The sequence below is a fragment of the Hyperoodon ampullatus genome, assembly GCF_949752795.1.
Source record: "Hyperoodon ampullatus genome assembly, chromosome: 12".
NCBI lineage: Eukaryota > Metazoa > Chordata > Mammalia > Artiodactyla > Ziphiidae > Hyperoodon > Hyperoodon ampullatus.
Window position 1 is genome coordinate 86889679 of NC_136925.1, and position 12716 is coordinate 86902394.

Below are 12716 nucleotides of genomic sequence, written 5' to 3' on the forward strand. Positions count from 1 at the left end.
GCTGGAGTGAGGCTGCGGTCCCAGGAGGTCTTTGCTGGGAGGACTCCCTTCCCCCTCCCCCGTTCCCCCCTTGTCAATCCTCCTCCAATCTCTGCGGCGTCACCCCCTCCCAGACGGGGCAGCCCCACCGCACGCCTCTTCCGTGGCTGGGTGACGGCACGCCTGCATCCCCGGACTGGAAGCAGCTTGAGGACAGCTGTGCCTTTCCATCGTTATGTCTCGGGCACCTGCTCACCTTGACACGGGTGAGCCCCAAGTAGTCATTAAATACATCAATGTGCACAAAAGTGGTCTCTCACAGTCCCCCCCGTCTCTGGCTGCTTCATCCAGAGCGAGGGATGCAATGAGATCCTTCCACGCCTCTGGCCCTTCCTGGTCATCCTCGGGTCAACATGGAAATGACAGTAGGTAAGGCTGTCTGAGGGCATCAGAAGGGTCTCGCTCAAAAACCAAACCAAACCAAAATGAAATGAAACAAAATGCTAAAAGCAACGAAAGAAACTTCCCAACCTAACTCCAGCTCGACTGCTTTGACATGACGCACAAGTGCCACCTTCTTGGTACAGGAAGCCACGGACTTTGCACCGACCACAGAGCCAGGCCCAGTCGTGCACCAGGGCTGCTCTAAATGGCCTCAGCTTTTGCTCAGAGCTCACGCAGAGCTGGGCTTTCTGGAACGCATGGGAACCCAGCGTGCAGTGTTCCAGGGCCACTGCGCTGTGAAGATCCCACGCACCTCACGAAGCTGACTTGGATCCCCCGTGACAAGCCCCTTCTTTGGCGTCGTCCTGGGATGAGCATCTCCCGAGCACCTGCCCACGGCCCCCTCCCAGCCAGGCTCTAGTGCTGAGCGGTGTGGCCGCCGGGACCTCCTTCCTTCCCCTCCTGTGCTGGTCCCTTCCCACTGCAGCCCCTGCCCCAGCGATGCTGTCCCTGTTTCCCAGGCGCCTCACGTCACCGAAGAGTCACCAGGTTTCTCTCTACTCTTACCTCTGAAACCGAGTCTAATCGTGTGCATGTATCCTATCACGGGCATCTAAAACTAGGTTAGCGAACTGCCGCCACTGCCAGTCAGAGTGCTTCCTGGGCCGAGGTGGAGAGCGGAGGAGAGGTTGTAGGGCTGAGGCTGGGAAGCTCGGCGAGCAGCGGGTTTTACGTGCCGTTTGTGCGAAAATGTCCCCAGAGGTGAGACCTGGGGCGGGGCCTGCCCACCCACTGGAGCCGAGGTGCCACCCCTTCCCGAGGCTCGCGGACACCCCACACTCTGCGGGGAGGGGGGCAGGCAGACGCGGGCACTGCCCTCCGCAGCATAGAGAGACCTTCACTTTGTAAACATTCTGGTCAAATCCTAGCTCAGGAAAAGAAAACCCCAAAGCTAAGAGCTGTGCTTACCCAATGGGAAAGGACCTAGGACCTGCTCCCAGAGGAGGCCTGCCGCCTCCAGACGGGGAGCCTGGCCCGGTGGGCGGCTGGTGCCTCGGGAGCCGCCTGCCCTGACCCTCCCCCGCAGAGCCAGCAGCCGGGCGCCGGGGAAGTGAGAGTCGGGAACTTCTGAGCTGGCGTCCAGCTCCACGCCGCGTCGTCAGGCGGCTGGGAGCACTGGACCCAGGGTCCTCCCTGGGTGGGGGCTGCAGTCCACATCCATCCGGCAGCATGGAGCCGGTGATGTCCCCTGACTCTGACCTGACCTGCTCGGGCCCCTGAGCTCTTCCCAGCAGGCCTGACTGCTGGATTTGTCTGGACACCTGACCCGGCTCAGCAAGAATCCTGGTCGGTGGGTTTAGCCAGAGGCCCCTTACCCTGGCGCTTCCTCTTAGTCCCTTTCTGGCCCCTGACATGACCCTCCTTCCTTGTTGTATTCGGAGTTGAGCCCCATCTCTCTCCCGACGGCTGGATGCCCTAACCCCCTGCAGTGGTCCCCACGCCATCTTGACAGCCCCCTGAGCGAAGTCTTCTTTATGTCTTTAACAAGCGTCCCGAACGGCTTTGTCTTTTCCAGTCTGGATAATGTTTTTCTGCAGCAACTTCTACAGGACTGCTGAGTGCGGGCGGGATGCTGTTTAGAGCCAGGAAGCAGCACCGAATCTGCGCGCCCAGAGGCCCCAAACTGAAAGCCTGTGCAGCCCGGGAGCGGCCGAGGGGCCCCTTCAGCCTTCTGCTGGGCCCAGGGTGGCCTCTGCTCTGCCCTCGGGGAGGTGGCCCGGTTGCAGGGCCACTGAGGACGGCCGATCTCTGACAGGGACAGTGTGGAAGGGGTTCCAGGCCTGGAGCCGCAGGGAAGGAAGGGGTGACGGCGCCTGGTCTGCGCCGGGGAAATGCCTGCGCGTTCGTAGCCCCCGAGGGAGCGCGCGCCTCCAGGTGACGGGTCTGTACTGACCTCGGGTTTGTACCCAGCAGCTGCTGACTCCCCGGCCCCACCTCCCTGTGCCTTCTGTGCAGTCGGGACGCCGGCCTGCAACTTACGTTCCAGTCGATGGTGACAAAGAAAGGGTGGCGCTTGAGCTCCTCCACGCCGTCCAGGCCAGCACCTGCGGTGACCACAGAGCAGAGATGAGCATCAGAGCAGACCCGTGACTGCAGTTCTGCGGAGTTTCTGACGCAGCAGGGAGGGGGCTGGGGTCCTGACGCCCTCCAGGGGGAAGGAGCCCCCAGCTGTGACCTCTCCTGCCAGTTGCCCCCTCACAGCCCGCACAGGCCACCACTCAGCCCTGCAGAGCTGTGACCAGGTGAGGTGGTAGAGACGGGGGCGGGCAGGCTAGAACCTCCTGCTGCAGGTGTGGGGATGCCCGGGCATCTGGGCGAGGAAGTGGAGGCCCATCCCAGTCTGCATTAGAGCCAGCATCAGGCCGGGCGTTCCAGAGGATGAGAAAACGCGGGTGAGGGCAGGGTGGAGGCTACAGCGCAGAGAGCCCTATAAGGCTGCTCCGGGGCTTACGGGGAAGCGGAAGGAAGCCAGGGCCTGGAGAGGCCGTTTCTAGCAGGACGGGAACCTGGAGAGAGACGGAGGTGGCCTGTGTCCACCTGGGCCTGCACGAGACAGGTTTCTTGTCACTTGGACACGGTGTACAAACAGTGCTGCTTTGCTGGCTACTTCTGCCTGATCTCTCCCTGCCTCGTTGCTTACGTGAAATCCTGAGCCCCAAGAGAGGGATGGGTGAGGGTGTGAACAGGACTTCGGACGCCTAATGGGAGACACACGTCGTCATGCACTTGCTGAAGCCCGTAGCTACCCCTCCCAGAGTGAACCCTGACGTGAACCGCCCGTTTCAGGTAGTAATGATGTGCCGATACTGCGTCATCACTTCTAACAAGCGCATCAAATCAGCAAGAGCTGACACCAGGGGACACTGCGTGCAGGGGGTGACAGAGCATGTGGGGACTCGCTGTACCTTCTCTCCTATTTTTTCTGCAAACTTAAAATGGCTCTAAAAATAAGTCTATTAATTAAAAAAAAAAAAACCCAAAACAAAAATCAAACAGCCAAGCCCTAAGGCCCCATGAGGTCTGCGTTTTCTCCAGGATGGGAAGGTGAGTCAGGGAGGGGCCGGGAAGCAGCGCGGATGCGGGAAGTGGTGGCAGGCGGCCTCGGGCCGGGCGACTCCTGCTCCGGCTTTGTCTGGGGAAACGGCTCCTGCGTCTCAATCGACTTGGTCGTGCGTGAGGCCCACACAGGCTTCCCGGTTCTGCACCCCGAGCGCTGGGGCCCAGCCCCGCCCCGTTCGGAGGCTCGGCCCGCGTCTGCCCCGCTAGGCTGAGCCGCCCCCCTCATCCCCGGGAGGGAGGCAGGCGGCTGGGAGGCCGGAAGCAGGAAGGTGGGGAGGTCACCGCGGAGCCCCCGGCCCGGCCTCGCCGTCCGGCCTGAGACGCGGGAGGACCCTCCCCCAGGACGCCGGGGGTCCCGGGAGACACAGCCCGCTGTGGGCTCATCACCTCCTGTTGTCACCTCCAGCCCTGTTTCCTGGTCGAAGCCACGACATGGGCAGAAAAGGAGGCGCGAAGCTGCCCGTGGCACCGGGGTCGCCTCTAGGTGGACGAGGGCCCGGCTAGCTCCCACTCCTTGGGGAAGCCTGGCCGGGCCAGCACCCTGGGAAAGAGCCCCTGGCCTTGTCACCACGCTGGACTCCAGTGATCTGGGGATTATCCCTTTGGTATGCAAATGGACGAACAAGGAACGGAGGAAGCTGTCAGACCTGGAATTTCCCCCTCTAGGGACACGGGGCAGTGCCGCGGGGCAGACACATCACAGGCGTTCTCCCGCTAAAGGCCACCAACACCCAGTGCCTTGGACACCATCCCCACTCTCTAGATAAGGAACCAGCCTGAAGGAGGCTGGGTAACGTGCCCAGGACCAAACGGGAGTTTAGGAGCGGAACCGGAAGACAGATTCCGCTCCGCGCCCCAGAACCCCACCCCGACGTGTGTAACCAATTTGGCCTTTCTCCTGAGACATTAGGATATAATAAAGAAGTATATATTTTGGTCTTTGTCTCGGGCTCCTGGCCAGAGCTCCGAAGACGCTCGTAATTTCCTGAGTCAGAAGAATGAAGGAAGCATCTCCTGTTTTGATGTCTGGCTTTGGTCACTGGCTCCTGGAAGGGCTCCAGGCGTGAAAGAGGCATCTCTTGTTACCCATAATAAGCCCCTCTCAACCACACCTGAATTTGTCTTAATGAGGTGACCCGTGGAAAGACCCTACAGACGGAGCCAAGCCTGTGACGAGGCTTGGAACTTCCATCCACCTCTGACAAACTCGCCCACACGCCCCAACCCCAGGGAGCAGAGAAGGGCTGCGACTGAGTCCAGTCGCCAACGGCCAGTGACTGAATCAATCACACCTACATGACGGAACCTCCAACAAAACCTGAACACCAGGGTTAGGGGAGTTTCTGGGCTGGTGAACAACCAGGAAGGTGGCTCCCCCCAAACCCCAAAGGGACAGAAGCGGCTGGGCTGCGGACCCTTCCAGACCTCGCCCTATGCACCTCTTCATCTGGCTGCTCATCTGATCTTTTAGAGCATCCTCTGTAATACATCGGTAACAGTAACTCACTAAAGCGCTTTCCTGAGTTCTGTGATCTGTTCTAGTGAATTATCACAGCTGAGGAGGGGGTCCTGGGAACCCTGGGTTTACAGCTGGTGGGCCGGAAGCACATGGACAACCTGGCACTTGGGACTGGCATCGGAGATGGGGTGTCTGGTGGGAGTGACCCTGACCCTGGGGCCTGAGATAACTCTGGGTGGTCAGTGCCAGAACTGAGCTGAATCGTAGGACACACAGTCGGTGTCTGCAGAGAAGTGGAGACGCAGTTGGTGTGGAAAACCCCACACGTCTGGTGTCAGGAGTGCTGTTATGAGTAGAGAGAAACAGTTTTACTGAGGACCTCACGCTGAGGACGCTCCGGATGTCCATGTCCATCCCTTGCTGTATAAACCCCTGACCTGAGTCCGGAGATCTGGTCTCAGCCTGGGCATCCCCACCTAGAGGCCCTCCACAGGTGCCCAAGCAGCTGCTGGAACAAGATGTCGAGAATGAATAGTCTGGCTTCGTGCCCACCTGCGTGCAGGCCTCCTTTGATGAAGACCAGAGCTCAGGATTGAAAAAGACTTCTGGCCACGACGATTAAAGAGAAAGAAAAACCGCCTCTGATTTGGACCTCTTCCCGCTCTTTTGGTGAATGCTGGTTGCGTTGCCGGAAGCTCTGTGGGTTAGTCAAAGGTGGGAGACTGGTGCTTACACGTTGAGCCCAGGTAGAGGCACCTGTACAGTGACTCACTGACTGTGTGACTTTGAAAAATCTACTTTGCATTTTGTACCCACTGCATTTCATGCTCATTCATCATTTGCAAGTATGCTCTGCAAGAATCAAAACGAAGTAAAACAGAAAGGAAATACAGGTGTTGGTGTAACTACAATCGTTTGCTAGTACCAGCTGGGTTTTTTCGGGTTCCTACTCAGCACATTTTTATCTGCATCTTCTTTCTTCCACTGCAGTGAGATTTTGCACACATTCGTGCTTCGAGGCCTCAACAAACACTCGAGAGTGAATTAACACTTTGGTTATTACTCAAAAATTCCAGGTGTTCCAAAGAGGGGAAAACGTAAAAGAGAAAGAATTTCTGCACAGAGTTCTCTAAAGCCTTTGCCAACCTTCCTAGGGCACATGGAGTTATTATTTTGGATTCTAGTTCTATTTATCCTCTCCTGAAACATGTTAAAAGAGTCTACTTTGTGCTGGACAACTCCTTTTTGTTTAATACATTTGACGAACAGCAGTGAGCAGAGGTCTGAGCTGGGACAGTCCAGAGACTGTGTCTGTGTCTGTCTCTGAATCTCCGCTCACTTGCTGTGGGTTCATCACCAAATGCACTCAAGTCTCACTCTGTCCCCAAGAGGAGGGCTCATGAAGAATTGACAAGAACAGGTACTTATGGACAGAAACATGGAGAACGGAAGAACAGCATTCTCTCTATGCAGTTTGACGAGTCCTGATTAAGATCCCCAATGCCTGGCAAATATGCAGAAAGAGTTCACTGGGGCAGCAGATTCAAGAATTCATGCTTATTCTCTGGCGTATGAACATTTAATTACTTTTGTTCCAATCGCGTTTGGGCTGTCTTCCTGAACCTCTGTATCTGGTCCCCCGTCTCGGATTTCTCCGCGTTGGTTGAGGGGCAGTTGTGCATCCCATTGGAACTGTCTTCCAGCGGCACGTGGCTGTAAAACGCAGCGCTGTGCCTGAGGCTGGGACCTGTTCTTCTATGGCCCTGGGTACCTGCAGCCCTTCCACCTCACATTTTTAAGGAGGCGACCCCGTTCCTTTCCTCCTGGGCTTAATCATGAACGGGCTTCCACTTTCACAGTAAATCATCCCCAAAAGGTTTGGGGATTGGCCAAAAATGTTTTCCTTGAATCTTCCTGTCCACAGATAGCTTTGGGAAATGTTTAATCCCTGGACCCTTTGTGACTCTGTTGAAATATTTGTTTTTGTCGTTTGAGAGTCACACAGAGTCCCCCTCTAATGCTTTTGGGCACGTTCAGAATAAACTCACGTCTGCCTCTTTTCCTTGCGTACTTTGCACTCTACCGGACCCGCATACTCCTAAAGGCCAGTCCATAACCACCCAGGATTTGAACACCAGGTCTGCTTTTTCACTTCTCAGTCACTCACAGATCATCTACACATTATTTTTAGAGTCTTAAAGTATTGTCGGTCAGCTTGAAATTTCATTTACTGTTTAAAATCTTTGCTTGGTGTAGCTTGTGTCCTCTGGGACCCTGCTGGCTGAGGCGGGGCCCCGGCAGCACCCTCAGGGCTGGCTTGGGACCACCAGCTCCAAGCCAGGGGCTGGGGCGTTCGCTCAGCCTTGACCAAGCCGTCAAAGGCTGGCCCTTTACAAAAGGTCACAGCGATGCCCGTGGGACCAGAATGAGATGGTTGGAGCCCAGAGCGGACGGTGTTTGAAGTCAGATCAGGAAAGCACACCCTCTGGAGATCGAGTCTGGAATGGAAAAAGGAAACACGAAAAGCAGAAGCCCTGGGCAAGTGGACGGGCCCTGCCCACACGTGTTCTCTGGGCACCAGCGGTAGTTAACTGGCTGCGCTGTTTTATGCTCACGGGCATGTCTGACGCCTTTCTAACCTCTGCCCCGTGTGCCCCCAGGAGTCCAGCATGTCCAGGACTTACGTTACAGATGCTCACAGGGGTGAGCTAGAGACGCCCCAAGAGGGTCCTTCTCTAATTCACGGCTAGAACGATCGATCCTCTGAGAAACAAGACTGCCGCGCTCCGCTTGCCGCGTCCTTCCGAGGGTCCCGACCAGGGGCATCGCAGCCCCGGCCGGGCCCAGGCCTCTCCGCCTGCCCTGCCCTCCCAGCCCCCGACCCAGGCCGCCTGGAGGACACGCGTGCTCTCGCGTGCTAGTCTTCTCCGCGTCTGCAACTGCGCCTGTGACGTTTCTCAGGCCCAGAACTCACGCCCCCCACTGCCCCCTCCCCAGCACACGCACAAACCTGCAGGTGCTGCCCAAGGGTCCCAGGCAGCCCTGCTGGGCGGGCATTTTGCACCTGCTTCCATCAAGTGCGAAACCCAAATAATCCAGTTTTCCAGCTGCCAGGTCCACATGCCACCGTGGTGGAAATAAACTCACATTTGACTCCATTTTTGACAAAAATAAACTCTCTCCACTCACGGCACGGAAAAGCACCCATTCCCTCCCTCCTCTCCACTGACCGCCCAGCCCTGCCAGGCCCGGCCTTGGTGGGGGCCTGTCTGCCTTCTCCATCTGTCTGTCCCTCCAGCACCACCCTGGCCCTGCCTCCACCCCTCAGCCCCAGCGTCCTGCCCGAGGAGGGGGCTCCCTCTGGCTGGCTCCTCAGGTGTCTCAGGTCTGCAGGGAAAGGCGGGGGGATCTCTACCCGAGATTTCTGGCCTCTGTGCCCACACGACTGGGTTGCCCACGCGGCAGCACCCTCTACCTGTGTGTCACCGGCACCTGCCACAGGTGCATGGGGCACCTCACTGGGCAGTGCACACTGCGGTCAGAGGTGGGCTGGAGACTTAGACTCGGACTCCTTGGGTGAGGACACAGCACCTTAAGGGGACAACGGGGTGGAAACGCCAGCTCTAGACTTGGCAGCCATGCCGCCTTGGACAGGTGATCTGGGGCGAGGACCGCGGTCTCATCACCTGCCGAGCGCGTGACATCAACAAGGAGAACCTCTGCCGTTTCTTCCACTGCAAATGCCATGGACACCCTCTCAGAGGTGCTGAACTGTGTTCCTCCAAATTCAGACGGTGAAGTCCTAACCCCAGAACCTCAGCATGTGACCTTACGTGGAAATGAGGTCATCGCAGGTGTGATTAGTGTGGATGAGGTCACGCTGGGGCAGCGGTGGCCCCGGATCCAACATGACCGGTGTCCTGGTCAAGAGGGGAAATGTGGACAGACAGGTCTCTCCAACAGTTCAAGGGTCAAGAGACAAGAGATCTGGGCTGATTTGAAGGTAATGTGCTTAAACCACAGATCTGCGTGAGGAACCGGGTTTGGGTGAGGCCTTCTGATATTGATGACCTCCCCAAGTGGTCAGTGGACGTTTTTGGGGGCGTCAAGAACAAGGCTCAAGGCAGTCATAAGGGGAAGAGTCCCAGCCTCCTAGTCTAGCTCCCTGTGCAGACCAAGATAATTTCCACCTTAAGGCTAAAGATTTTCAGGCAATTAAATTTAGTAGCTGACCCGGGTCAAGTTGGGTGAGTAATAATTCCGACTATAATTTCTTCTTTATGTGAGTCTGGACATCCTAGGATATGAAATACTGCTGCAGGATGGTCCATAACTCCTGGAAAGCTTTATGATAATTCACTTTAGAAATTATCTGAAGGGCAATCTTTGGCCATGGATGGGCCATTTTCCATGCTTCTGTGGGCCCCACTGGGCTAGTATCTTTTAACTGATGGTTATCTATCCACCTAATGAGATAAATCCATCTTTCTCTATCATCAGGTATGCGAGCTAAATAATACAACAATATTTTGGTTTAGAGAACTATGATTTTTTGTGATGTTAAATTCTAAGACATAAAAACAGATTTAGAAAATTATTTCCTTCTTCCAGAACGAGGGGAGAACAAATCTAGCACCCCCTACCCCCCGACTTGGTCACAGTCACCTGGTCCCCTGTGACAATCCTCTCCACCAAATGCAATGATATTTGCAAGAAAAGAGTGACCCTCAAGACAACTTCAGTCGCTGCAAGAGATGAGACTGAGTTGTTTGTTCTCCTGTGTGTTTTGGTGGATAAAGGAGTTGATGTCTTCATTTCTCCTTCCTGATTCCAGTTCCCGCCCCCAGGGAGGTCAGGCAGGTGAGACCACACCTGGGCACTACCCAAGGGCAGCGCGGTCAGGAGTGGAGTGGCATGCCCCTACCTAGGAGGCAGGTACTTTGCACACATGCTCTCATATGTATTCATAATAGAACATGTGTCCGGGTTTTATTCTGGCACTCAAGAATGACAAGGCAGAGACCGGATGGATTTTCATAACAAAACTTGGTACTGAAAGGAAAGTTCTGACCATCGGCAAAGTTACTGGTGGCAAGTTTCATGAGGACTCCTCTGAGGGTGACAGGCTGCAGAGGTCCCTCTTCTCTGTAGCTGGTTCCCTCTTGTTCTGCTTCTAGCATGAACTTAGGACCTGGCCAGGTGCTTCTCTGTCTAGTGATGCGGGGCTTTCCAGAGACAGTCAAACAATCCCTCCCTCATTCATTCTCCCTTTTTGCAATGCTGTCAGGAGGCAGTTGAACAAGATCTGTTAAAACGCATCGCAAAGGCCGATAGCTTTCTCCACCAGTAACTGTGCCTCTGGTAACTTTCTCTATCTGTCCAAGTGGCAGAGAAAGAAAAGGGTCCAGTTGGCGGGAAGCAATGCGGCCAAGAGTCCAGATGCCCTCCCCCACCCCACAGGTCCGTGCGCTCCGATGATCTCTGCTCTCTTTTTTTTTTTAATTAATTAACTTTTTGGCTGCGTTGGGTCTTCATTGCTGCTTGTGGGCTTTCTCTAGTTGCGGTGAGCGGGGCCTACTCTTCATTGAGGTGCGTGGGCTTCAGTAGTTGTGGCACGTGGGCTCAGTAGTTGTGGCACACGGGCTTAGTGGCTCCGCAGCATGTGGGATCTTCCCGGACCAGGGCTCGAACCCGTGTCCCCTGCATTGGCAGGAGGATTCTTAACCACTGCACCACCAGGGAATTCCTATCTCTGTTTTTTTATGCATTTATTTGTCAAACACACTCGAGTGTTTCCTACGTGTCAGGCACTGGTCCAGCTCTTTGCATCTTCCTAACAGCCCTCTGAACAGGTTCTGCTATCACCCTCGGTTCACAGGGCAGGAAACCACAGAGAGGGGCAGCCATCTGCTCAAGGTCACCCAGCAAGTCACTGCTGGGGGGGTGGATCCCCGCCCTCTGCTTGGTGCTGCCACCCAGGGCTCCTCGCTAGCTCCCTCCCCGGCTCACATCTGTGCTCCCTCCACATTCCAGCAGCCCCCCGGCTCCTGTCCCTTGAGGTCTGTCTCCCCCCACTCCTTCTCACGGCAGCCGAGGGGCATTTGCGTGCCCCATCTTTTACCATCGTAGAGGCCCCATGAGAACGAGGGCCACAGTTTTGCTCCACTGTTTCCCCAGTGCCAGAGCCTGGAAAGTATCAGGGAACCCGTGAAGGTGTGTGTGTTTCTGGGTCACATATACATCGTCCCTCTCCTTCCTAATTGAAGGACCCTTAGTATCTGCCGAGAGGAAGGCAGGCCAGGCCCCAAGCCCCCGACGAGTCCACACTCTTGACATCTGCCCGTCTGGGCAGTTCCGAGGCCAAGAATGGGTTCCTGCACCACTCAGAAGTCTCTGAATATCCCGTGTTTCTCTCAAAACCAAGTTTTAAAAAACTAGGCTTTTCATCATAAAACAAGTGTGTGTTATTGATTAAAGAATCAAACTACTGACATGTCTGGGGTGAAAGGAAAAGCTCACCTCCCCACCCGGCCCTCCACACTCACTGCTAACAGCTACTTGTGTGTGTTTCCAGAAATTTTCTTTGCTCACTTCCCTCCCTCTCTTCTAAAAAGGCAAATAGAATCATTCTGGACCTTTGCTATTTTTCCTTAACTCTTCATTTCTGGCTGAGACGCATCACCGAGCCAGTGGTGCAGACCTGCCTCACCTCCCGGGTAGATGGACCCCGCTTCCCTGAACCGTCTGTCGGCGGCGGGAACGCGGGCTCCTTTCTTCCCTCCTTCCTGCACTAACAACATCCCGTATGTCTCTGGGTACTTGTGCGACTACGTCCTAGGAAACATCCCAGAAGTGGAATTACTTGGACGAAGAGTATGTGCTTTACTTTGACAGACATTTTCAACTGATGTATGGAGAGATCGGGGCAAAAGCACCCCCTGCCAAGGGTTCCCCTGTCCTGACACCTCACCACAATGGATGGTTCCAGACATGGGCCGCCATGCCGGATGGAGAGGCTAAAATGGTCCAGAACACTTCTACAGTTAGGAAGAGCCACTGTGGAAGATAGTCAGGTGGCTCTTCAATAAATTAAGAATAGAATTACCATAGGATCCAGGAATTCTCACTTTTGGAACTCAGGGTCTTGAAGAGCTATTTGCACACCCATGTTCGTAGCAGCGTTATGTACAACAGCCAAAAGGTGGGTCAACCCAAATGTCCATGGAGGGAGGATGGATGAGCACAGTGTGGTACACCCGTTCCACGGAATATTATTCAACTGAAAAATTAGGGAAATTCTGACATATGCTACAATACGGATAAATCTTGTGGACATTATGCTAAGTGAAATAAGCCAGACACAAAAAAACAAATTCTGTATGCTTCCACCGACATGAGACTCCAAGGAGAGTCAAAACACAGAGACAGAAAGCAGAAGGGTGGGTGCCAGGGGCTGGGGGAGTGCGAATGGGGGTTTCTTGTTTCATGGGGACAGAGCTTCAGTTTTGCAAGATGAAAAGAGTTCTGTGGATGCATGGTGTTGACGGCTGCCCAACGCTGCAAATGTACTTGACTACTGAACTGTGCCCTTAAAAAATGGTTAAGACGGTAAACTTTTTGCTGTGTGTATTTTACCACAATTGGAAAAGACAGGAGGGGGATAAGATATCACAAAGAACTGTACAGGCACTCACTGGTTTAAAAGTATAGCACT

The 12716-nt window shown here is 55.0% G+C and overlaps 1 protein-coding gene across 3 annotated transcripts in view; it reads right to left on the reverse strand.

Annotated features, from left to right (window-relative positions):
* RPS6KA2 (ribosomal protein S6 kinase A2) overlaps positions 1 to 12716 on the reverse strand; it is a gene marked incomplete at both ends in the record, with an annotated part of 338217 nt that overhangs the window by 33966 nt on the left and 291535 nt on the right. For all 3 annotated transcript variants that reach the window (XM_079716506.1, XM_079716505.1, XM_079716507.1), the window contains one exon: positions 2464 to 2528. In XM_079716506.1, the coding sequence (XP_079572632.1) occupies positions 2464 to 2528 (65 nt within the window). The remainder of the gene's footprint in view (positions 1 to 2463; positions 2529 to 12716) is intronic.